This window comes from Gopherus evgoodei, chromosome 15, assembly GCF_007399415.2.
Source record: "Gopherus evgoodei ecotype Sinaloan lineage chromosome 15, rGopEvg1_v1.p, whole genome shotgun sequence".
NCBI lineage: Eukaryota > Metazoa > Chordata > Testudines > Testudinidae > Gopherus > Gopherus evgoodei.
This window is the reverse complement of record NC_044336.1, coordinates 3,232,558-3,255,879: the sequence shown is the minus strand read 5'-3', so window position 1 is coordinate 3,255,879 and position 23,322 is coordinate 3,232,558. Positions and strand designations below refer to the sequence as shown.

Sequence of the window (23,322 nt, the reverse complement as noted above, 5' to 3'; positions counted from 1 at the left end):
ATTTTCTCTGTCAAAATTCTATATTAAAGAAAATGAATTCTGCCCAAGCCTAACTATTACTCCTTAGCAGGGCCGCCCAGAGGATTTCGGGGGCTGGGGCCGTCGGTGGCAGGCGGCTCCGCTGGACCTGCGGAGGGTCCGCTGGTCCCGCGGCTCCGGTGGAGCATCCGCAGGCACGCCTGCGGGAGGTCCACCAGAGCCGGGGGACCGGCAAGCGGCAGGGCGCCCCTCGCATGGCGAAATGTCTAGAGCCGGTCCTGTTCGGCGGCGGGGGGCCCTTCCATTCCAGGACCAGCTGCCGAAGTGCCCCGAAGACCCGTGGCGGGGGCCCCCCGCCGGCGAATTACCGCCGAAGCGGGACCCGCCGCGGGTCTTCGGGGCACTTCAGCAGCTGGTCCCGGAACGGAAGGGCCCCCTGCCGCCGAATAACCGCCGAAGACCGGGTTGCACTTCGGCGGCAGGTCCCGCTTTGGCGGTAATTCGCTGGCGGGGGGGTCCTTATGCCCCGGAGCAGAAGGATCCCCCCCCCGCCAGCAAAGACCGGGAGCGGAAGAAGCTCCGGGACCTGGTCCCGCAAGTTTTCCGGGACCCCCGGAGTGAGTGAAGGACCCCGCTCCAGGGGCCCGAAAAACTCTCTTGGGGGCCCCTGTGGAGCCCGGAGCAAATTGCCCCTCTTGCCCCCCCGCCCCCCGGCGGCCCTGCTCCTTAGACACACAGTTCTGCAAGCTCATCAGGACAGGGGGATGGATTCTGATGTCGATCTGAAACCCAAGTGACCCTCCCCACCAACACAGGAGATGATTGCAGGACCAGAGCCCTAGTGGGGGTACATTTTTCACCAAAGCCTCCAGGGCAGTAATGTTGGCTCTTTCCAATTCAGCAAACAGAGTGAGTCTGTTCCAGGAAGGGAAACACGCCCTTGCTGCTGCAGGCGGGGCATAATGTGAACTCAGGAAATTGAAACTTACTCTCCCCAGAGGGAGCCATGGCTGCAGAGAACCATGTGGAAAGTCTCCAGGATGAAGCTACTTGTCCCATCTGTCTGGAGTATTTCACAGAACCTGTCACTCTGGAGTGTGGGCACAATTTCTGCCGAGCCTGCATCGCCCAGTGCTGGGAGAGATCCGATACAGCCGCCTCCTGCCCTCAGTGCAGAGAAACTGTGCGGCACAGAAACTTCAGGCCCAACAGGCAGCTGGCAAATGTCCTAGAAATAGCCAAACGGCTGAGTTTACAGGCAGCAAAAGGAGCAGGAGAGGATGGAGGGTGTGATAGACACCAGGAAGCTCTGAAACTGTTTTGTGAAGAGGATCAAACCCCCATCTGTGTGGTGTGCGACAGATCCCGGGCTCACCGTGCTCACACGGTGGTTCCCATAGAGGAGGCTGCCCAGGAGTACAAGGTAGTGTATTGCTGTGAAGTTTAATGAGTAATAACTTTGGATTTTAATTACAGGCTAATTTCACTGAAAGTTACCTGTCACAGGTGTGATGCATCATTCAGCTCTGTAAAGCCTTCATTGTATGGGTGATGTTATAATAAGTAAATGATCTGCTAGTGTGACAGGAAAGGCAAAGAATGAAGTCTTTAAAGATATCAGATGTGGAAAACTTTTCTCTAAGATTCTCAATCCTTTTCAAAACGATCTTGCACCATTAATTGTAGCTGCTAATTGATCAGTAAGGTTTAATCACAAGAGCTACAGGCCAATCTATGTGGGTGTGTTACCTTCACACTGGAAAAGGGAAGGTACAAGCTGTTGTTACAGATTTGTTAATAGAATTTATTATTATTATCTTTATTTGCATCACAGTAGCCCTAATAGACCAGAAATGAGATCTGGACCCTGCACAAAACACAGTGAGGGACTATCCATGCCCTGAGCAGTTTACAGTCTAAATAAGCAAGACAAACAAAGGATGGTGAGGGAAACTGAGGCACAGAGAGGGGCAGTGAGTTGCCCAGGGTCACCCAGCATGTTAGTGACTGAACTTGACATAGAACCCAGCTCTCCCCTGTCTCAGTCTAGGCTCAAACCACTAGGCCATGCTGCCACCTCAGTGTCAGCCCCCCTTGAAGAAGTTTGTCCATTAGGAGGGAAAGACTCCTCGATAAATGTCCCAGGCCCAATAGGGATATGAGGTTTCTCACTGGGATTCTGAATTCCTTTGTTGCTCCATCGGGGGTTAAAATCCAGTGCCTGCCTGCACTAGAGAGAGATCACTGGGTGGACCCCAAACACCTTGAGTCCACCCACAAAAGGGCTCCAGACAGTGCAGGACTGTGCCAAATACCAGAGGGATTAGACTGGATGTAGCAAATAATTCCTGGGTGGTGCTGACCTGTGTCAATCTGAACTGTACTAGTGTGTATGTGGGCAAGGACCAGCCAAAGTGGTTCCATTAGCCTCACCAGGCAGCCTTTTGAAATCTCCCAGAATCTACTGCTTCTGGGATCTTTACCAGGGAATGGGGCAGTGAGGTACCTACCCAGAGGGCGTTGCCTCTGAAAAGGTTTAGGACAGCGCTAGGGCAATCCCCAGCTGTTCTTTACACAAATCTGCATTTCTAATTAGGGTGGCCACAGATACATCCCCAGAATATGGGACATCCCCACACTTGCCTGCATGGACCCACCCAGCCTTTGTCATTCTGCATGGAGGTGCCGCCCCACTGGTGTCCTTCATGCATCCTCAGTCTCCTCCTGGGGCCGGATTTCCCATTAGCACAGTAGGCATGTGTGTAGGGGTGCCTAAAACTTCAAATGTCCCTGTTCCCGGGTCCCAGCAGGGGGCAGGGCCAGCTGAGCGGGAGACGGCCCCACGCAGCCCTGCTGGAGGGCTCCTCGCTCAGCCGGGCAGACACAGTCACCTCCCAGCAGGGCCGGTAAGCAGGGGCAGGGCACGGGACAGTGAGTGTCTGGGATGGTTTGTGGGGGCGCTCTGGGCAGTGAAGGGGTGGGGGGTGCTGGGCACTGGGGTGGATCTGTGTGCCGCAATGGGAATTTTTGGGGGGCTGTGCAAGGGGCATTGGGCAGTGGGGTGCCTAAATGTTAAAAGTGATGGTACCCCTACTTCCTGCAGGGGTTAGGACCTCTGAGCCACTGTGGGCGGTGGGAGTACTCCACAGCTCCCAGCCACTGCGGGCAGCAGGGGACCTGGAGCTCTGAGTCCCCGCAGGCAGGAGGAGGGAGCTTGGATCCGAGGACCCTTCAACTGCTCAGCCACCGAGGGCAGTGTGCGGACCCTGCCAGGGGCAGGCAAGCTGTAAATCCAGCTCTGTTTCCTTCTCTCTTTCATTTTCACCGGACAAAGCCATGTTGAGTGCTAAGTGCATACTGGGCAGGAACAGTGCTCTACAACACTGGAACTGCACAGCTTCAAACCAGACAAATGGACTCCCAGTGTCTCATGGGGTGTGCCCTGGGGTTTAGACCAGCTCTGTCCAACTGGTGCCATCCCCAGGGCTTCAGGGTTGAAATCCAAGACCATATTTATACCCTGGTGCCTTTTGGAATTTGTATCACTTTGTTCATTAAACCTTCTTGAACACAGGTTTATTGATTCACCCCCATGTGACTCCAGAGTCCTGTTATGCACTATACTACTAATCAGTTCATAAATACTGATAGAGCTTGGTTATAATTGAGATCTCTCTCCAATTTAAAAAAAATAAATTTAACCTGAATTGCTAACAAGTCTGAATATGACACACTCCCAGTCTCCATTAATAAGGTTTCATCTCCTTGGTGGTCCTGATGTCACAAAGTGATTAGAACCAACAAATCTGGGGGTTTGGATTGAAAAACACTCAGCTCTACACCCTTCTCAACCCTTCAAATAAATCCTCCCAAATCATTTCTGTTTCTTCAGGAAAGAATCCAGACCCATTTGAAGACTCTGAGGGAAGAGAGAGAAAAGCTGCTGGGATTTAAAGTGACTGGAGAGGGGAAAAGGCAGGAGTATCTGGTAGGTGCCTGTTGTTATTAACCAGCAGGGACTGGCAGTGGGAGGTCTGTTTGTAGGCAGATTCCTCTGTGGCCTTGGTGAACGTGCGGCTGTGTGTGTTTCTCTATAATCATGGATTGCTGGGTTAGATTCATGTGTTGACAAGCCCTTAGCTTTCATTTCAGTTAATGTCTATCCCTTGTGGCTTTCACAGAAATCCCCCCAAGTGAACTGAATGTCACCAGTGAAGTGCTGTCTGCTGTGTCTGGTCGTTGCTCGCATTGTTAACATGTTTGTTTCTTTTAACTCCCCTGGCATCTTTATCAGTGTAGTGCTGAGTCTTGCCACCTGATGCTCTGAATCTGAGTTTCCAGAGACCATGAATAACATAATAATCTGACTATGACAGAGATGGAAACATCCCTTTCAGAGATGCAGAGGCCAAAGGGGGAAGGTGTGAGAGAATCCTCTCCCTAGTATCCATAGGGTAGAGTCAAATGTCAGAAATCTGAGGATTTTCAACAAAGTTCTCCCTCCTGCACACTCAGCACTCCATGAAAGTACCCTGGGCTCCATCCATGTCCCTGACCAGCCCTTTCCCTATTTTTATACAGAAACAAACACAAATTGAGAGGCAGAAGATTGTGTCTCAATTTCAGCAACTGCGGCAGTTCTTGAAGGAACAAGAGCGACTCCTGCTGGCCCAGCTGGAGAATCTGGACCAGGAGACTGAGAGGATACAAAATGAAAATTCCAGTAAACTCTCAGAGGAGATTTCCCATCTTAGTGAGCTGATCGGTGAGATGGAGAGAAAGTGTCAAAAGCCAGCAAGTGAATTCCTGCGGGTGAGACTGAGTGAAAAACAGAGATGCTGACTTCGTGGGTACCTCAGGGCTGGAGCACCCATGGAAAAAAATTAGCAAATGCTTAGCACCCACTGGCAGCCAGCTCCCCGCCCTCTCCCCACAGTGCCTCCTTCATGCCAGCAGCCCAGCAGATCAACTCCTCCCCTTCTCTCCCAGCACCTCCTGCACACTGTGGGAGGGAGGGGGAGGATCAGGAATGGGGTGTGCTTGGGGGAGGGGGCAGGAAGAGGCAGGGTGGGGGTGGTGTGGGGGCAGGAAGAGGCGAGGTAGGGATATGGCATTGGGGGAAGGGGTGGAGTCGGGGCAGGGCCTGGGGTTCAGCACCCCCAGGGACAATTGAAAGTCGGTGCTTGTGGTTAGAAACATTCCAGATCCCCACACGGGGAAGGGAGAGCTCCTGAATCATAAGCACTGAGGTCCCACAGTTAGAGATCTCAGTGTAACTCAGCATGTGCATTGCTGACATGTGAGTGACTATTGTTCTTTGCTGAGTTACAGACACAGATATTAGAGATGGAAAAGCCCAATTAGCTCACAGAATCCATGGCCGTGGGGCCAGGGCAGGGCCCCTCTTCCGCATATTTGCAAAATCCCTTCCCTGAGATCCCCTGTGTGTGTATGTCAGCTGGTACTGAGATTCTCTCTCTCTCTCCTCTAGGATGTCAGAAACACCTTGAGCAGGTATGTGTCTCTCTCTCACTCCGCCTCACACTTCACAGTGCTGGGAAAGAGCTTGGTGGTGATGTTAGTGTGACTTTCTATACCTTGGGAGGAGCACTCTGTAACCCCCAGAATCCTCATTTACATATAATTGTGATATGGCATGTAAAGCGCCAGGTGAGGTGTCACAGGAAAGGGTATGATCTGCTGAAACCCATTGTTCCATCTAATTGTGTATATCATCAGTACATATGAAGTTATGAAAATGTGTTGTATGGTTGTCACTAAAATATGCTGTGGGGTTGGGAGGCGCCCAGTGATGAGCTGCCAAAATCTTAACAACCGGTTCCCTATAAAAAGTTCTGATTTAAGGGAGGGGCCAGGGCAGGGGGAGACATACTCGTGGGGCCGGGGGCCCGTGCAGGGCCTGGGGCAAATTACCCCAGCCCTGGAGCTCGCAGCCTCCCCTGAGCGGGGGAGGGGCTGAGGGAGACATCCTCATGGGGCTGGGGACCCAGGGGAAATTGCCCCACTGGTGCCCCCCCTTCGGCTCCAGAGCTCGCACCCCCCCCCTTACCTTGCCGACAGCCCAGAGCTCAGCTGAGCTGCCCAGCTGCTGGCCACGCTGCTGCAGCTCTGCTGGTTGGAGGAAATGGGAGAGGGCCCGTGGGAGAGGTCCCGAGGGAGACATCCTTGTGGTGCTGGGGCTCCTGCAGGGCCTGGGTCAATTGCCCCACTTGCCCCCTCCCCTCTGGCCAGCCCTGGAGCTTGCAGCAGCCCCACCCACACACACACCTTGCCGGGCTGCTCAAAAAGCGGCAGCAGGATGACTCCTGAGCTCAGCTGAGCTGCTCAGCTGGTGCCTGTGGCTGGCCAGGCTGTAGCTGGGGGGAAGCAGGGGAGGGGCTGGGGGAGCCTCAGCCTCTCCAGCTGGGAATCCTAGGAGCAATAGGATGGTCTGGCCTGCGGACCGGAGTTCTTTGCGCACTCCCTGGCCCTTTAACAATTGGTTCTCCACAGAGGTCTAATTTTAGCAATCAGTACCGGTGGGAACCGGCTCCAGCTCACCACTAGAGGCACCCAGATACTAGCTGTCCAGATAGAATGACAAGGGAGGTAACCAACACCTGGGTGTGTACTGAACAGACAACACAAGCCATTGTCCAGCAAGGGAGCTACAATGCAGTGACTCACCTGCATAAGGCCACAGCAGCTCAACAGCTCAATCTTGCCTGGGGACTCAGCAATGCCCACCAGAGACATGCCTGGACTTGTGTTCTCCAAGTACATGGGCTAAGGGTATAAAACAGAACACGGGGGGGGGGGCATGCTTGGCCTTTCTCCTGCCCCCACTGATGCTGGAAGCAACTGAGAAGACTTAAGACTTATTAGGCAAAAAGTTTATTTTATTTTATTTTTTTAAGAATCAGGCAAGCACAGACAATACTGAAGGGGTTATTTACGGTACCGGGAAGACTGACAAGCAGCTTTGAAAATACGGTGCCGTAGTGGTCAATTAGATACATTTTTTTTAAATCAATATATTTGCATTTATTTGTACATACAGAGACAGACATTGTTACAAGTCAAGAGAGAACCCTGAACAAAGATAAAAATAAGAAGAGTACGTACATATAGAGGTCATCCTAATTACATCAAACATTTATGACTACTTTGCAGGGGAAGGAGGCAGGCTGTGGGGAGGGTAGGGATGAGTGCTTACAGATATCCAGTGAGCTGTGATGGGAGGATTTATTTTGTACTAAGAACTAAGTTACTGGGCTGGCATTGACCATATAAGCTTATCAGTTGTGTACAATTGTTAGTGCCATTTGTGCTACTGAAATATTCCTGCTTGCTTGTCTGGGCCCGATCCTACTTTCCTTGTGGAACTCTCCCTTTCCATGGGCACAAGCTTTGTTCCTTCTTACTGATAAGCTGAACTAAGTTATTATATATTGACAGAAATTATGTCCTTGCTTTTTAGCAGTTTGTCTTTTCTGCTGGCTGAATTTTAACTCCTTCCTGACAATTCCCTCCTTTTGACAAATCAAACTTTTAAGTGAGATAAAGTCAATACTTTAAATAGTTTGATATACATGATTTGTTTTAGGGTTGCCTGAGGAAGGTGGGAGGGGAGAGGGAGAGGGGAATTGGAGGAAGGGGATAAAGGTAGGAAACATAGTAAGGTTTTGAAGCATGTGTCTAAAGGACCCACACATGAAAAGAGAGGTTAGTAACACAAATATAGAAGCGACAGCAGCTGTTATTTGGACAATTGTTTACCAGGAGATGGGGCTGTAAGATATATTACGAACAGGATTTTTCAGTTGAGTGATGGTTTGATTGGAGAGCTGGACTTGAATGTAATCTTTGGTCATGTGGTTATGAATGGTGATAAACGCAGACACAGCAGCCAGGACCACTTTGAGTAGTAGCTTTTTGGCTAGTTGAACCAGTATGTTGCCTAGGTATAGGTTGTTATACCACCGAGGAGCTGTTGTTATTTTAGTGAACATACGGCCAGGGAGGTGCACATTACTTAGGGTAAATGAGTTAGTAATTTTCAGACACATGGAAGTGTTTGCCTGGCACTGTAATGATTTGTACATGTAATAAAATGCAGTGGTGATGAAACACCACGTACAGCAACTTCATCATCTGCAAGAGGAAGGACATTTACAACAACAGAAGAGGACAAGGGCAAAGAGTAGAACAGGAGCACACGATGTAACTGTTTGTTTTTGTGCAACAGTTCAAAGTTGTCATCAGTGTAGCATTGTCAGAGGATGGTGTTCGGTTTTAGACAGCCCTACTTTGTACACTATATTATTAGCCACATATTTAATAGACTTGAAATGGAAAGAAGAAGGAAACACATGAGAAGAAATGACAGAAAGATACACAAGAAGGAAATTGAAGGTGAAGGGTGAGTTTGGAGGAAGTAGAGAGGCTACTATTAGTCATTTAAAAAAAAGACTGAGTTTAGAAGAATAGATTAGATTTTACAAGAACAGAATAGCTTTTATAAGCCGTGAGTTGTGCAGCTTCTACCCCTGAAATAGTAATATATTGTTTAGTAGTGGGGAGGAGGTGGTCAGTAATGGAAATAGATACTTTCGTGTTTACAAGAATTGTGTATGGCCGGCCCCTTATTTATGCTTGTAAATGTGGCTTTGAGAGATTTATATTTGCATTAGCAATACTGACAGGCAAGGGGGTGGGGGATGCTGGATTTTAGCGGGTTATAGAATTTAAAAGCCTGGCCATTTTCTTTTTACTCAGGTATGAGTAAAGGTTGGCAGTCAGTTGAGACACTGGGTAGGGCTGTTGTTAGTTACCCAGGGTTATTTGGCTTGGATACTGGCTGCCCAATGTTCGGTTTCCCCACACACAAAACACTGGGAGGTGGAGGGGCAATGGGGACAGGACCAGGACCAGGTCAAAAAGGCAATGAAATATTGCAGGGATTTAACTGGCCGTGATTCTGTCCCTGACTAGGCTTTGGGGTTTTTGCAGTTTTTCTGGGTATGCCCGAGACGCCCACAATTATAGCAGGCTACATTATTTTTTGCTGTTACCACAGCAATGCGAGTAGCCTTGCTCCTTATTTTTTTTTAGCTTGTTTGGCTTTGCATTTAGAGGCCTACATACAGATGGATTTCTAATCAGAGCCTGGGTTCACTCCCAAATTAAGGGCTGTTTGCAGGTGGGAGTCAAAACCTTCCTTTAACATCTTTAAAAATGCCTGATCCCTTTTTTGGGGGGTCTGCAATGCCTGCATTGCTGGAATACATCTCCCACTTTCTCTCACAGTACTGAGGGGTCGGCACATCCTTGCCTTGCACGCAGCCCATGATCAGTCCCCAATTACCGGCTCCATTGCCCAGAGCTTTTTGGACGGCTTTCTTAAACTCAGCACAGGCAAAGGTCGTATTATTTTTAGATTTAAATTTAACCAAGGCCCAAACGCTGTTTTGGTACCCTTTTGTAGGGATCTTGGCCCATGATAGGTTGGGGCATTTAGCTTTTGTTAAGATACAAAGATTCCTGGGATGTAATGTATAGGTGGTAACCATCTGGTTTTGGGTTTTTTTGCTTTTTTGGTTTTTTTTTAAGAATATTAAATTTGGGCTTTTGGGCTTTTAATCGGGGAGATTTTTTTTAGTAAGCCCTCATTTCCTTTGTGCTGAGAGGAGTGTACTTACTTTGCTTTCACCTGTCTCTAACCACTGAGTGGTTGCTTGGAGAGGGGCCAAGGGAGCACTGGCACTTAATTTTGGGTTAAAAGGGGGCGGAGGAGGGAGCCAATTATGTTGATATTTTTTCCCCTGTGTGTGCCAGGTTCCAATTTTGAATTTTTTTTTAAGGTGTTTTTAATTAATTTAGTTTTGGTCTTTATCAGTATGGCTGCTTGAGTCAGGGTTAGTAAAATTACCCCTTTGTTGTAGGCTAGCAACAATATGACGTGCAGAGAGTTGTTTTGTTTTAGCTTTGCTTTTAGAGCCTTGTGTTTTGCTTTAAGCTTGCTCAGCTTGTGGCTGCAATCTTCCTTTTGATTTAGCTCTGATGTAAGAGCCTTTTGGAGTATTTTCAACTTTTGTAATTTCCTTTTATATTCACAATGCATTGTTACAATTCCCTTCTCTAATCTTCCTTTTGTCTGACCAGACCATCACAACACACTATTTATTGTACTCATACCCTCATTCCATCCATCTTTTGCCATCGCTTTTCATGTTTCCTTTTCATAAAACCAATGAGTCTTCCTCCTGTGGAGGGCATCACTGATGTTCCCCGCCAGTCAATGAGTCTGCCTTCTGTAGAGGGTATCAATGGCGCACCCTGGGGCATGCCAATGAGTCCCCCCCTCCGCTCCCAGTGAGGATATCTGATGCATTTTGGAGCAATTCATAAGACATTGTATTCCACCTTCCTGAAACCCACGTAAGCGGCTCTTCAGGGCAGACTGACTGAGCACACCCTTGTACTCAGTTCACTGCAGCACATGCACCTGACACTGCAGCCTTCGCTTCCAGCGATCCCTGCACCTCAACAACTTTGGCCACAAATATAGTCCCGTTCAGTCCTCTTGCCTGTGCATCCTACATGCGGTTCGTATTAAAAAGGGGGTGTGCAGGGGTGTTTTGTGGAGTCCCAAAACAAGGTGTGTGCTAGAGGTGATAAGTAGAAAGGTACGTACCTCTATCCCTGATTGTGAGAGACTCTCTGAGGATTCCTGATCACACCCTGCTCGCTGAGCCAAAACTGTTAGGCAAAAAGATGATTTTTTCCAAGAATCACGCAAGCACAGACAATACTGAAGGGGGTTTATTTATGGTACCAGAAAGACTCACAAGCAGCTTCAAAAATATGGTGCCATAGTGGTCAATTATATACATTATTTTATCAATTTATTCACACATACAGAGACAAAAGACAAACATTGTTAAAAGTCACAAAAAAAAAACCAAAAAAAACCAACCATCACAACTTTTTGAGGTCCCTTCCAGTTCTATGAGATAGGTATATCAAATTATTTTTATCATTACCTCTCAACAAAGATTAAAAATAAGAACAGTACATACATATACAGGTCATCCTAATTACATCAAACATTTATGACTACCTTGTAGGGGAAGGAGGTGGGGTAGGGATAAGTTCTTACAGATATCCAATGGGCTGTGAATCATAGAATATCTGGGTTGGAATGGACCTCAGGAGGTCATCTAGTCCAACCCCCTGCTCAAGCAGGACCAGTCCCCAGACAGATCTTTACCCCAGATCCCTAAATGGCCCCCTCAAGAAGTGAGTTCACAACCCTGGTTTAGCAGCCCAATGCTCAAACCACTAAGCTATGCCTCCCCGCCGGGATAGGGAGGGTTTATTTTGTTCTAAAAACTAAGTTACTGGGCAGGCATTGACCATATAAGCTTATCAGTTGTTTACAATTGTCAGTGCCGTTTGTGCTACTAAAATATTCCTGCTTGCTTATCTGGGCCTGATCCTGCTTTCCTCATATAACTGTGCCTTTCCATGGGCACAAGCTTTGTTCCTTCTTACCAATAAGCTAAACTAAGTTATTATGTATTAACAAAAACTATGTCCTTGCTTTTTAGCAGTTTCTGTCTTTTCTGCTGGCTAAATTTTAACTCCTTCGTAACAGACTCCAACAGAGGAGACTGGCCAAGATTTTAAGGGTGAAATCTGCGTACTGTGAACTTCAATATTCAATGGGGTGAGAAAAACTGTTTAATCTAGATGTTGCCCAGTCTAATACAGTTGAGAGTTTAGACTGTGTGCTTATATTTTCTTTTGGTCTATCACTGTCAGGGTTCCCTCCCCACTCTGAACTCTGGGGTACAGATGTGGGGACCCACATGAAAGACCCCCTAAGCTTATATTCTACTATCTTAGGTTAAAAATTTCCCCAAAGCACGAATTCCTTGTCTTTGGACAGTATTGCTGCCACCACCAAGTGATTTAAACAAAAATTCAGGGAAGGGTCACTTGGAACCTGGTCCCAGCAAAATATCCCCCCAAGCCCCTTCACCTCCTTTCCTGGGGAAGCTTGAGAATAATATACCAACCAGTTGCCTTTAATGTAAGTACAAACCAGACCCTTTATCTTTAGGACACTAAAATCAATCAGGTTCTTAAAAGAAATAGTAAAGAAATAGTACAAGAATCACACCTGCAAAATCAGGATGGAAGGTAACTTTACAGGGTAATAAAAAGATTTAAAACACAGAGGATTCCCCTCTGGACTCAGTTTTACAGTTACAAAAAACAGGAATAAAACTACCTCTTAGCATAGGGGAAATTCACAAGCTACAACAAAAAGATAATCTAATGCATTTCCTTGCCTTACTTTCAGTTTTTGTAGTTTTAGATAAATCATTTCAGGTATGTTTTCAGGAGATGTTGTTCCTGCCTGGTCTCTCTCTCCGTCCAGAGAGGGAACAAACAAAGAAAGCACAAACAAAACCTCCCCCCACCCCAGATTTGAAAGTATCTTCTTTCCCCATTGATCCTTCTGGTCAGGTGCCGACCAGGTTATTTGAGCTTTTCAACCTCTTACAGGTAAAGATTCAGTATAGCTACACAGGAGGGATTTTATGCTACCCTTATCTGCATGTATATAACAATGACTTTAGATCTATCTTTTTTAGTCAATAAACTTCTTTTACTGGTTATCTTTACCAGGGAGTTTGTTATGAAGTGTGTCGTAAATCTGCTCAGGTTTTGCAAAGGCTGGTGTATATACTCTTGCCATTGAGGAAGTGGTGAACCAATTAAAAATTAGATGGTATATTAAATGTGGTACAGTACTGGGAGCTGTGGGGCAGGATTTGGCTAGTGCCTTTCTCTGTGTGATTCATGGGTGGCTCTGGGATCATTCATGCAGTATAGCTGGGTGTGGGGCTCAACATGCTGTTGTGCTGAGTAATAAGGGGCTTGCTGCTTTTCACTAGCAAGGCATTGTGAGAGACAGCCCAGGCTGGAGAGAGTTAAGGGGGTGCAGCAGTCCCACAGTCCCAGGCTGCACCCTGGTGACCCCATCACAGTTAGCACCACATCTCCCCATGGCTCTACAACAAAATGTGTGGCGAAGGTCACATGTTGGATACAAATCTCTCTGAGATCAACTTCATCCTGAGGTTCTCAACCCTTACTCAGAAGACTCTGGAATTATCCATTCAGTGGGGAAGACTAACCTAAAGTATTCCCTAGAGATGTCACATCCCTGTGGGGACTGGCTGCCTCAGGATTGTGGGGATGGAATATTGGCCTGTCACTGCTGGGGCCCTATTTACCATTCAGTATAGGGCAGCAGTGCTCAAGAGTCTCCCAACCTGGGGAAGCGGCAGTTGGTGTCTCAGTCTAGTTCCTTGTGGGCAGATTTCTACAGCACTTCCCCTGGGAACCTGTTGTCCATCAGAGCATGGAGGCCATGCAGTGAATTGCCCATGGGGACTCAATTCCCTTTATCCCCAGAACTGGTCTCTCCTTGGTTCCTTGGAAGGGAATGTTGCACCTTCTCTGAGGCTGGCAGAAGTAAAGGAATTCTAACTCCAGTCCCATTAGAGCGACAACTCATCAGCAAGAACTTATAATGAGTCAGTAAATGGAATATAATCACATTAAATTGTTTGTTTGTTTTTCTACAGGTGGGAGAAGGGGAAGTTCCAGCAGCCAGAGGAGATTTCTCCTGAACTGGAAGAGCAAATCAGTTGTTTCTCCCAGAAAACTATTGGGCTAGTGGAGGCACTGAGGAAGTTCAAAGGTACCTAGAAGGGATCTAGGAGGGGAAAGTGGGATAAGCGTCTTAGGCTACGTCTACACTACAGCATAAAATCGAAATTACTAAAACTGGTTTTATAAAACTGATATTATAAAATCGATTTTACGCGTCCACACTAGGGCACATTAATTTGATGGTGTGCGTCCATGGTCTTAGGCTACCATCGATTTCCAGAGTGGTGCACTCTGGGTAGCCACAGTAAAAGAATGAGACCAATAACTTCGATTTCCGTCCACACTAACCCTAAATCGATATAGTAATATCAATTTTAGGGTTACTCCTCTCGTTGGGGAGGAGTACAGAAATTGATTTTAAGAACCCTTAAAATCGATTTAAAGTGCCTTGTAGTGTGGAAGGGTACAGCATTAAATCGATTTAACGCTGTTTAAATCGATTTAACTGTGTAGTGTGGACCAGGCCTTAGACTGTTGGAGGCGAATGAAGCTAGACAATTGATTCATAACTAGATTATGCATCTATTTAATTGTTGAGGGAGAATGCCATACACTTGGGGTCCAAGTCACTCAGATTGATTAGTTCAACCCCTTATTTGTTCCAAAAGCATGTCTTGCCATTACAATTAGTATTAAAGTAAGAAATGACAGACATACTGAAAGAAATGCTGCCCAGTTACCTTCTCCTGGGGCATAGGCAGCTCATGATACATTTCTCCTATGAAGCTCCATCTACCCTTTACAATATCTTACATATTATACACATCCAGATTATATATTTATTAGTTCTTTTCCAATCACCTTTGTGTGTTATTAATAGAAAGTATCTTGTATAACTCATACACTACACATGCATGAACTTTTTGACTGATGGGACTTTTCCTGTCCAAGCTATTTTCATGTCACTGTTCTCTTTTCTCTGCATAAGGGTTGGGGACTTTGCTAACTGCTCCTTGGCAGCACATTCTGGGTGTCTGTTGTCTTTAAACACATGGTATGATCCAAGCATCTCTTTGTCCCACAGAGCAAATTATGGACACATCACTTAATAACAAGGTCACTTAAGGCAACATTTCCCTTATGTCCAGCAAACTGTTCACCAGGCCAAAGCCAAGTCAGTCAGTGCAAATGCACAATCCCCGACACATGGGATCCATTGTCATAGGGATGTAACTCTGGCTGGCTTCAGAACTTCCTCAGCCTTGCCAAGGTTTGCACCAGCCCCTGCAGCCACTGAACAGCAGAGTCACAAAGGGCCCCTCCTCCTCTCCTTTTGCCGGTACAGGAGTGAATCTGGTCCATTGAGCCAACCTTCCCCCTACCTCGATTTCCACATGGATAAAATGATTTTATTATTATTCCTATTTCTGCCTGTGGAGGATGATGGCCCCACCGTGCTGCTGCCTATAGAGACACTGAGTAAACAGACACAACAGCTCACAATTAGAGCCACAATTTCACACACTCTCAATATCCCATTATTGTCAAAGGGACCCAAGTGGGTAAAGTTACTTTCATGCCAAAGTTATTGCATGACCTAGGTCTAGGTTATGACAAAAGGCATCAAGTGAATGAGACAAACCAACTGGAATCAGAAGGGTCGGGGGGTGGGAGGGAGTTGATGAGGGGAAAAATAAATCTCACTGGCAGATTGTGTGTCCTGGGATGTTTGTAAGGCTTCATGGCTGTTGGTTCCATTGCTGGGACAGAGCCTGAAAGTGAGAGGACATAGAAGGTTTCAGACCTTTTTATATGAAATACCTGAGTGTATCTTAGTCTTTTTCTCTGTCATGATGAAAACACAGTTCCAATAGTTCGGAGTGGTGATGCTGTTATCAATATGAAAGCCTGAAATCTCACCTCTCTTATCCTTTCCCTCTCCAGACACTCTGCCGTCTGCACTAGAGACAAAAAGAGGGGAATCCCTAGGAGCACACAGACAGGGTGAGTTTGCAGGTGGAGATTGTCTTTAAATTATGAGAAAATTCCAGTGAAAACATCTTCATGAGATTGTAGCTAAAGTTACTAACCAAACCGAAAGCAACCATGACACACAGATCCCTAAAAATAACACATTAAACTGTAAAAAAATCCAGGGACACTGGAACCAGGGGGCCAGGCCCCCCTACTTTTTAACATGGGCATATTTTGGGGTAAGCAGTGGCGGATTAGTGAGGGCCCTGTGCACAGCTTCATTTTCGCCCCCCACCCCTCTCGGGACCCAGCCAAGAAAAAGAACATTCGCTCTTATCTCCCCTACATTTTTCATTCTTTGTTTTTCTTCCTCCTCCTCCTTTATTATAAGTAATAGGAAGTAAATGAAAATAAAGTGAGGTACCTTGATTGGGGCAGAGGTTTGGGGTGCAGGAGGGGGTGTGGAGGTCAGGTTCTGGGAGGGAGTTTGAGTGTTGGGTGCGGGCTCTGGATTGGGGCAGGGGTTGGGGAGTGTATGTGTGTGTAGGAAGGGGTGCAGGTTCTGGGAAGAAGTTTGGGTGTGGGCTCTGGGCTGGGCCAGGGTGTTGGGGTGTGTGACAGGGGCGCAGCGTTTACCTCAGGCAGCGCGGCGCCAAAAGTGACCAGCACACCCCTCTGGCAGCGGCTCCTTGGGAGGCTTCAATGGGAGCTGCGGAATCGGTGCTGGGGGCAGGGGCAATGCGCGGATACATCCACCCTCCCCCCAGGGGGCGCAGGTACATGCCAGCCACTTCTGGAAATGGCACGGAGGGAGTGAGGCAGAGCAGGCAGGGAGCCGCCTTAGCCCTGCTCGCTGCTGATGGCATGGCTCTGCGTGCCCCTTGGGGGAGGAGGGCAGCGGGTCAGGAAGCACGAGGAGCCACTTGTCTTCCCCCCCGGCCAGGGGCATGCAGAGATATGCCAGCTGCCGGCCACTTCTGGGAGCGGCGTGGGGCCACCAGCCACAGCCTGCAGGCAGCCTACCTGTCTGAGCCCTGCTGTGCTACTGCATTTTGGGGAACCCCCTGTTATTGGAGGTCCTGTGCCACCGCAGGGTGTGTTTAATGGTAAATCTGCCTCTGGGGGCAGGGGACCATGTTGCCCCCCAAACTGCAAGCCTTGGGCAGGCCTGGAGCTTCGCAGGCAGGTTCTGTGCTTTGTGGCATGGCAGCTGATCAGCTTTCCCTCATGAAGCACAGCCCCTGCCCGCGGTGCCAGCCTCTTCCTGGTCCTGGTTCCTCTCAGTGGCTTCACCCCTGCTCCTCTTCCCCAAAGGTCCTGCCCCCTGGCCAGGCCACAAGCTAGAGCTAGGCTGTCACCTAGGGAGCCCGGGCCGCACTGGGGAGCCCTGGACCCTCCACCTGCCCTGGGTGGCGCACTCTGGGGAGCAAGGATATGTACTGGGGACTGCTCTCGGGCCCCCTTGACCTTAGCCCAGGGCAGGTGGAGGATCAGGGGTGCTCCACAGTGGCCAAGGCTCCCAGCCTGGTCAGGGGGTGGGACCTCAGTGGGAAGAGGAGGTGTAGGGTGAGGCCATGGAGGGGGCGAGGCCACAGGCTGCGGGACCTTGTGCTCCCCCACCCAAATTCTACTAAGCTTCAGGAACTTCTGGGGAGATACCAAGATGATGTCACACACAAAATCCTGACACCAACTGTAGTGCTGAGGTCATGCCCAGGCTGATGAACAGAAACACTCTCACTGAGCAGCACCCAAGCAGAGCTCTCTGCCCTGAGGGCTGACACATTCCTCTGCTTTAACCCAGTGCAGGGGGTCTCCCCATCACTCTTCTCCAACATCCCTCCTTTCCTATGGGCAGGGCTGGGCTCTCCCACTGGAGCTGCTTCCTGCTTCCTGAATAGGGAGATGCTCTCCCTCTGATGCTGGCAGCTCCTCCCTTCTCTCTGGGCTGGAGATGGGGCTACCCCACCTAATGCCACTTCCTACTCTCTGGTATTAAGCAGCTTTTCCCCAATGCTGCACCTTCTTCTCTGTTCCCTGGCCTGGAAGTGGAGGCTGCATTAGGGGAGGAAGCTTCCCTCTGGGGCTTAAAGCTGGTACCTGCCTCTTCTGCTCCCTCCTCAGTAAAAGCTTCTGACACCTTCCTGTCTGTGTCTGTGCTGCTGGGAATGGAGCATCTCCAGGATGGGGACCTGGGAGCTGAAGCCTTTTCAATAAATGAGAAACTAGTGAAGTGGGTCCCAATACAAAGAAAGAGGAGCTGCAGTGACGTCTCTGCTCAGTCTCAGGTGCCCAAGACTGAAGCAGGTCCCTGGGATCCAGGCCTGTCCCAGCCAGACCAGGGCTGCTGGGGAGTGTGAGAAATGGTCCCAGCCTCCTGCAGGGCCGAACTCTGCCCCTAATGCTCTGATTCTCTTTCTTCAGCAAATGTGACTCTGGATCCAGACACGGCTCATCCCCAACTCATCCTATCTAAGGATCGGAAAAGTGTGAAATGGGCAGACAGACGGCAGAGACTACCCAACAACCCTGAGAGATTTGACCTTGAGCCCTGTGTGCTGGGCTGTGAGAGATTTATCTCGGGGAGACATTGCTGGGAGGTGGAGGTTGGCAGTGGGGAAGGCTGGGCTGTGGGGGTGGCCAGAGAGTCTGTGGGGAGGAAAGGACAGATCAACCGTAGCCCTGAGGGGGGGATCTGGGCCCTGGAGTGGTGGGGTGGGCAGTTCCGGGCTCTCACCTCCCCTGAGACCCTCCTACCCCGGCGCCGGGTCCCCAGCAGGATCCAGGTTTGTCTGGACTGTGACCGGGGGCAGGTGACATTTATTGATGCTGGTGACAAGGCCCCAATCTTCACTTTCTCACCGGGCTCCATCCCTAGGGAGAGAATCCGACCCTGGCTCTGCGGGGAATGGAGATCCCGGCTCAGACTGTGTCCCTGAGACACTGGGGTGGGCGGGGGGTGAGGGGGGGTGGAACATATCAGCCTCTCTAGCGTCACACACCCTAGTCTCTGTGACCTCTCCCTGTGGACTTTCTATTCTGTCTCTGAGACCCTGGAGGTTGCTTCCAGTCGTAACTCTGTGCAGCCTCTGGACTATCAAACCATAGAGAGCATTGAGTCAGCGAGGGAGAGAAGCCAGCCTCATCACTGCCCCAGGGATTGTGCAGCCTGTTTGCCACTGTCCTCTATGAGCCAGGAGGATTCTGGAGATGCTGGGTCAGACAGTGCCACTGAGACATGTCGGGGTTGACGGGGGGAGGAACAGCCCACAGGGAATGAAATAATGGGCTTTTCTCACCACAGTCATCCTCGCCCCTATAACGTGAGGAATTCCTGTCTTTCCAACCATCTGGCCTCAGCTCTATGACCCCTGGAGGCTCCTTCCCACTACCTCCCTGCAGCACCAGGGGTTTGAGGGAGAAGGGGTGAAGAACCCCTGGAGCTGCAGGAGGAGCAGAGGGGCCCTGAGGGGCAGATGTGGGGGCTGCAGGGTCAGAACTGAAGGAGGGGCTGGGGGACAGAATTAAAAGTCAGGCTGGGGACAGGCAGATGTGGGAGTGGCAGGGTCACAGAACTAATGGGAGTTTTGGGGAGATGCTGGAGACTGCACCGGCAGGGCTGCTAGCAGAGGGATAGCTAGGGACTGGGGAGTGTGCATTCATCGCAATATCCAGTAGAAATGAATGGTTAGCATACACGTTCTACATCGATAGAAGGGTTGGTTTTTTTTCCATCAATGCAGTTAATTCACCTCTAGGAGAGGCAGTAGTTAGGGCAACAAAGAATTCTTCTCTTGACCTATCTGCATCTACACTGGGGTTAGATTGACCTAACTGCATCACACATAATGTGAATTTTTTCACAGCTCTGAGCAATGTAGCAAGGTCACCCTAAGGGTTAGAGGTGGACCAGGTCTCAGGATGAATAAGGGTATGTCTACACTACATTGGTTAGAGTGGCACAGCTACAACGCTACAGCTGTGTCCTTGACATGCCGTAGTGTAGATGCTTCTTACATTGACAGAAGGTTTTTCCATCACTATAGTTAATCCCCCTTTCTGAGAGGCTGTCGCCAGGTCACCAGAGGAATTCCATTGTCTGCATGAGCGATTAGGTCCATCTAGCTGTGGCACTCAGGGCACACAATGTTTCACAGCCCTGAGTGACATCATTAGGTTGATCTAAGTGTTAAGTGTAGAGCAGGCCTAAGGGGTTTCCCTGGAGCTGGCTGAAAACACAGGGGCTAAGGGATTGGCTGGCAGCTTGGTGTGTGAGAGACAGAAAGCCAAGGGAAGCAGTCATGCGTGTGATCCCAGCAGGAAACTGCGAGACAGAGCTTGCTTCAGGCACAGGGTTCCCTGGAAACACATGGATTTTTTTAGTAAGGAAACTGCCAGCTGCTGTTTGTTCAGGGCACAGGAATGTGTGGACATTGTTTGTGAATAATAAAGATTGTACCAAAGAAATAGCTGACTCCTATAATCAGTTTCTCCTCCCAGTGGAATAATCTAGCAAGGCCCCAAACACTGGCTAATTGCTGAGGTCAAAGGAGCAATGATACAACCCAAGTCAGAATCTAGACCTGTGGAGGGAAATGTGTTGGTGGGAAACATTTGCAGGGAGCTCCAGCCGCAAAGAGCCTGTGCAGAGGAGCAGATTGCTGCTAACTGTGAACTTGAGCATGTCCAGCTTTGTGTGCTGAGCAGTCCCCATTGTCCCTGCTCGCAGGACACCAGGGAATCCAGAGGCTGCTACAGAACTTTTACTGGCCTGGAGTCTTTGATATTGTCCAACAATATTACAGGTCCTGTGACCCCTGTCAGAGGATGGGGAAGGCCCGGGACAAGGGGAAAGCAGCTTTGAGACCTTTGCCCATTGTTAGGATATAGATATTCAGGCCTGTCTGCAAAGGCCTATACTTTAACAATTTAGGTATATTCTTATCACTTAGGGTTTGGCTACACTTGCAGCTGTACAGTGCTGGGAGTCAAAGCTGTCTTTTTACAGCTGTGTAGGGAAAGTGCTGCAGTGTGGCCACACTGACAGCTACCAGCGTTGCAGCGTGGCCACATTTGCAGCATTTGCAACGGTGTTGGGAGTGGTGCATTATGGGCAGCTATCCCAGTGTTCAAGTGGCTGCAACGTGCTTTTCAAAAGAGTGGGGCGGGGTGGAGTGTGACAGCGTGGGAGAGACAGAGAGAGTGGATTTTTGGAGCTGACACTGTCAGCTCCCTGCCTTGCAAGTTCTGACCCCTTCCCCCACCCCTCTCTCATTCACTAAATGCAAATAGCCTTTGTCATAAACAGATAGCTAAGAGTTAACGTTCTTTTACCTGTAAAGGGGTAACAACAGTAACCTGAAACACCTGACCAGAGGACCAATCAGGAAACAAGACTTTTTCAAATCTGGGTGGAGGGAAGTTTTGGGTGTGAGTTCTTTGTTCTTTGTCTTGTGTCTATGCCCTCTCCGCTCTGAGAGTGATTTTTCTATCTCCTGCCTTTCTAATCTGCTGTTTCCAAGTTATAAGTACAAGGATAGTAAGACAATAGATTTATATTGGTTTTTTTTGTAGTTACATGTCTGTAGTTGCTGGAGTGTATTCTTTTGGATAAGGCTGTTTATTCATTTTTCTTTTAAGCAATTGACCCTGTATATTGTTACATGGATACAGAGACTATGTTTAATGTCTTTTTCATTCTTTTTTATATAAAGCTTTCTTTTTAAGACCTGTTGGAGTTTTATTTTAGTGGGGACTCCAGGGAATTGAGTCTGCAGCTCACCAGGGAATTGGTGGGAGGAAGAAGTCAGGGGGAAAATCTCTTTGTGTTAGATTTACTAAGCCTGACTTTGCATACCCTCTGGGTGAGGGGGGAAGAGAGATTAGCTCTCTCGGTACTTGTGTTTCCAGGACTGGAAGCAGGGAATCTCCTAGGGTCGTCCAGGGAGGGGAGCCTGGGAGGAAGTAACAAGGAAACAAGGGGAGGGGGTTATTTCCCTTTGTTGTAAGACTCAAGGCATCTGAGTCTGGGGGTCCCCCAGGGAAGGTTTTGGGGAGACCACAGTGAGCTAGGCACTGTATAATTCCTAGCTGGTGGCAGCCGTACCAGGTCCAAACTGGTAACTAAGCTTGGAGGTTTTCATGCTAACACCCATATTTTGGACGCTAAGGTCCAGATCTGGGAAGAAATGTTATGACAGCCTTCTTTGTTTTTTCCGTCACAGACCAGATAATCAGCTGCTCCAAAACGGACCTCCCGCCCGCTGGGCTGCTTCTCTCCTCAAGCAAACACTAGCTGTGGACATTCATCCCCCTGCCTGCCTCTGCTCGAGCAAACAGTAGCTGTGTTTGCTTTTTAGATAAGCAGCTCTGGGAGCCCCGAGTTCACAACAAAACAAAGAGAGGCATCACAACAAAACAAAGAGTGTTATCTTTACTTAAAAGCATTTTGGGAAAGTTCCAGAGGTCAGTTACAGCGTAGTAAGATTAATCACTGTTTACACTCGCACCCCAACGCTGCAAGAGCAGCGCTGTTCACTTTATTCCTCTCATCGAGGTGGAGTACAACCAGCGCCGTAGCCAGGGAGATACACCGCTATATGTGCCTTGCCAGTGTGTACGGGGAGTGAGTTACAGTGCTGTAAAGCCACCACCAGCGCTGTAACTCTCAAGTGTAGCCAAGCCCTTAGCTAGTTAAAGAGGTTTAAAAGAAAGAATCAAAGATCACTGTCTGTATAATGGCCTTCTCTTACTGTGACAGGCTAAGGCCTTCAACTAAGATGTAGTTAGGCAGCCATAAGCTGGGAAGTGTGTGGTCACATCCTCACATTCCAAACTTGTCACATTGAAATAAGATGCTATTGGACTGTTAGGAATACAATCCTGCCCTGATATTTCTGTCACCTCCAGAGAAAGGGAAGAGCCTAGAAGATGTAAAAGAAAACTTAGTTTGATAGCATCCTGTCTGGCAAGAACTCACTTATCAATAGACACAGCTGGAAAACCCTTATGTCTGTATAGACGTAGTTGTGAAATCCTCACTTCTGTATTGTTTTGTATGTTTATTTGCATGGTCTCTATCTGGTTCTATGATTGTTTCTGTCTACTGTATAATTAATTTTGTTGGGTGTAAACCAATTAAGGTGGTGGGGTATAATTGGTTAAATAACCATGTTACAGTATGTTAGGATTGGTTAGTTAAATTTCAGTAAAGTGATTGTTTAAGGTATAGCTAAGCAGAATTCAAGTTTTACTGTATAGTCTGCAGTCAATTGGAGCGGGGGGGGTGGAAATGGGAACAGGGACTGGGTATGGGGGAATTGGGATCATGTTTTACTAGAGGAGGGATGGGAACAGGGACACAGGCAAGGCTCTGTGGTGTCAGAGCTGGGAAGGGGAACACTAAGGAAGGAAACTGGAATCATGCTTGCTGGAAGTTCACCCCAATAAACATCAAATTGTTTGCGCCTTTGGACTTTGGGTATTGTTGCTCCCTGTTCATGCGAGAAGGACCAGGGAAGTAGGAGGGTGAAGGAATAACACCCATCATAAAGGAACCTTTTCAGAAGGTGGTTGTGGACATAGTGGGGCCTCTCAGCAAGACAACTCAGTTGGGGAAGAAATACATTCTGATGGTAGTAGGTTTCGCTACCCATTATCCCATGGCAGTGACCAAGG

General features: G+C 48.5%; 1 protein-coding gene across 2 annotated transcripts; it reads left to right on the top strand.

Moving 5' to 3' along the window:
- The first annotated feature begins 537 nt into the window (after window positions 1-537).
- Window positions 538-20,541, top strand: LOC115635674 (zinc finger protein RFP-like). Of its 2 annotated transcripts, none has more exons than XM_030534781.1 (7): window positions 538-1,402; window positions 3,872-3,967; window positions 4,561-4,791; window positions 5,471-5,493; window positions 13,644-13,759; window positions 15,616-15,687; window positions 18,070-20,541. In XM_030534781.1, the coding sequence occupies exons 1-7, from the start codon at window positions 986-988 to the stop codon at window positions 18,582-18,584; spliced, it is 1,470 nt and encodes a 489-aa protein (XP_030390641.1). In that variant the 5' UTR covers window positions 538-985; the 3' UTR covers window positions 18,585-20,541. The 2 variants fall into 2 exon arrangements, with proteins under 2 accessions (XP_030390641.1, XP_030390642.1); XM_030534782.1 differs by having other exon boundaries at window positions 541-1,402; window positions 15,616-15,675.
- The last annotated feature ends 2,781 nt before the right edge of the window (window positions 20,542-23,322 follow it).

Coding starts and splice junctions, on each gene's coding strand:
- LOC115635674 (XM_030534781.1), top strand. CDS start 986: ATGGCTGCAGAGAACCATGTGGAAAGTCTCCAGGATGAAGCTACTTGT. Junction 1,403..3,871: donor AGGCTGCCCAGGAGTACAAG/GTAGTGTATTGC, acceptor CTGTTTCTTCAG/GAAAGAATCCAGACCCATTT. Junction 13,760..15,615: donor GGCACTGAGGAAGTTCAAAG/GTACCTAGAAGG, acceptor TTCCCTCTCCAG/ACACTCTGCCGTCTGCACTA.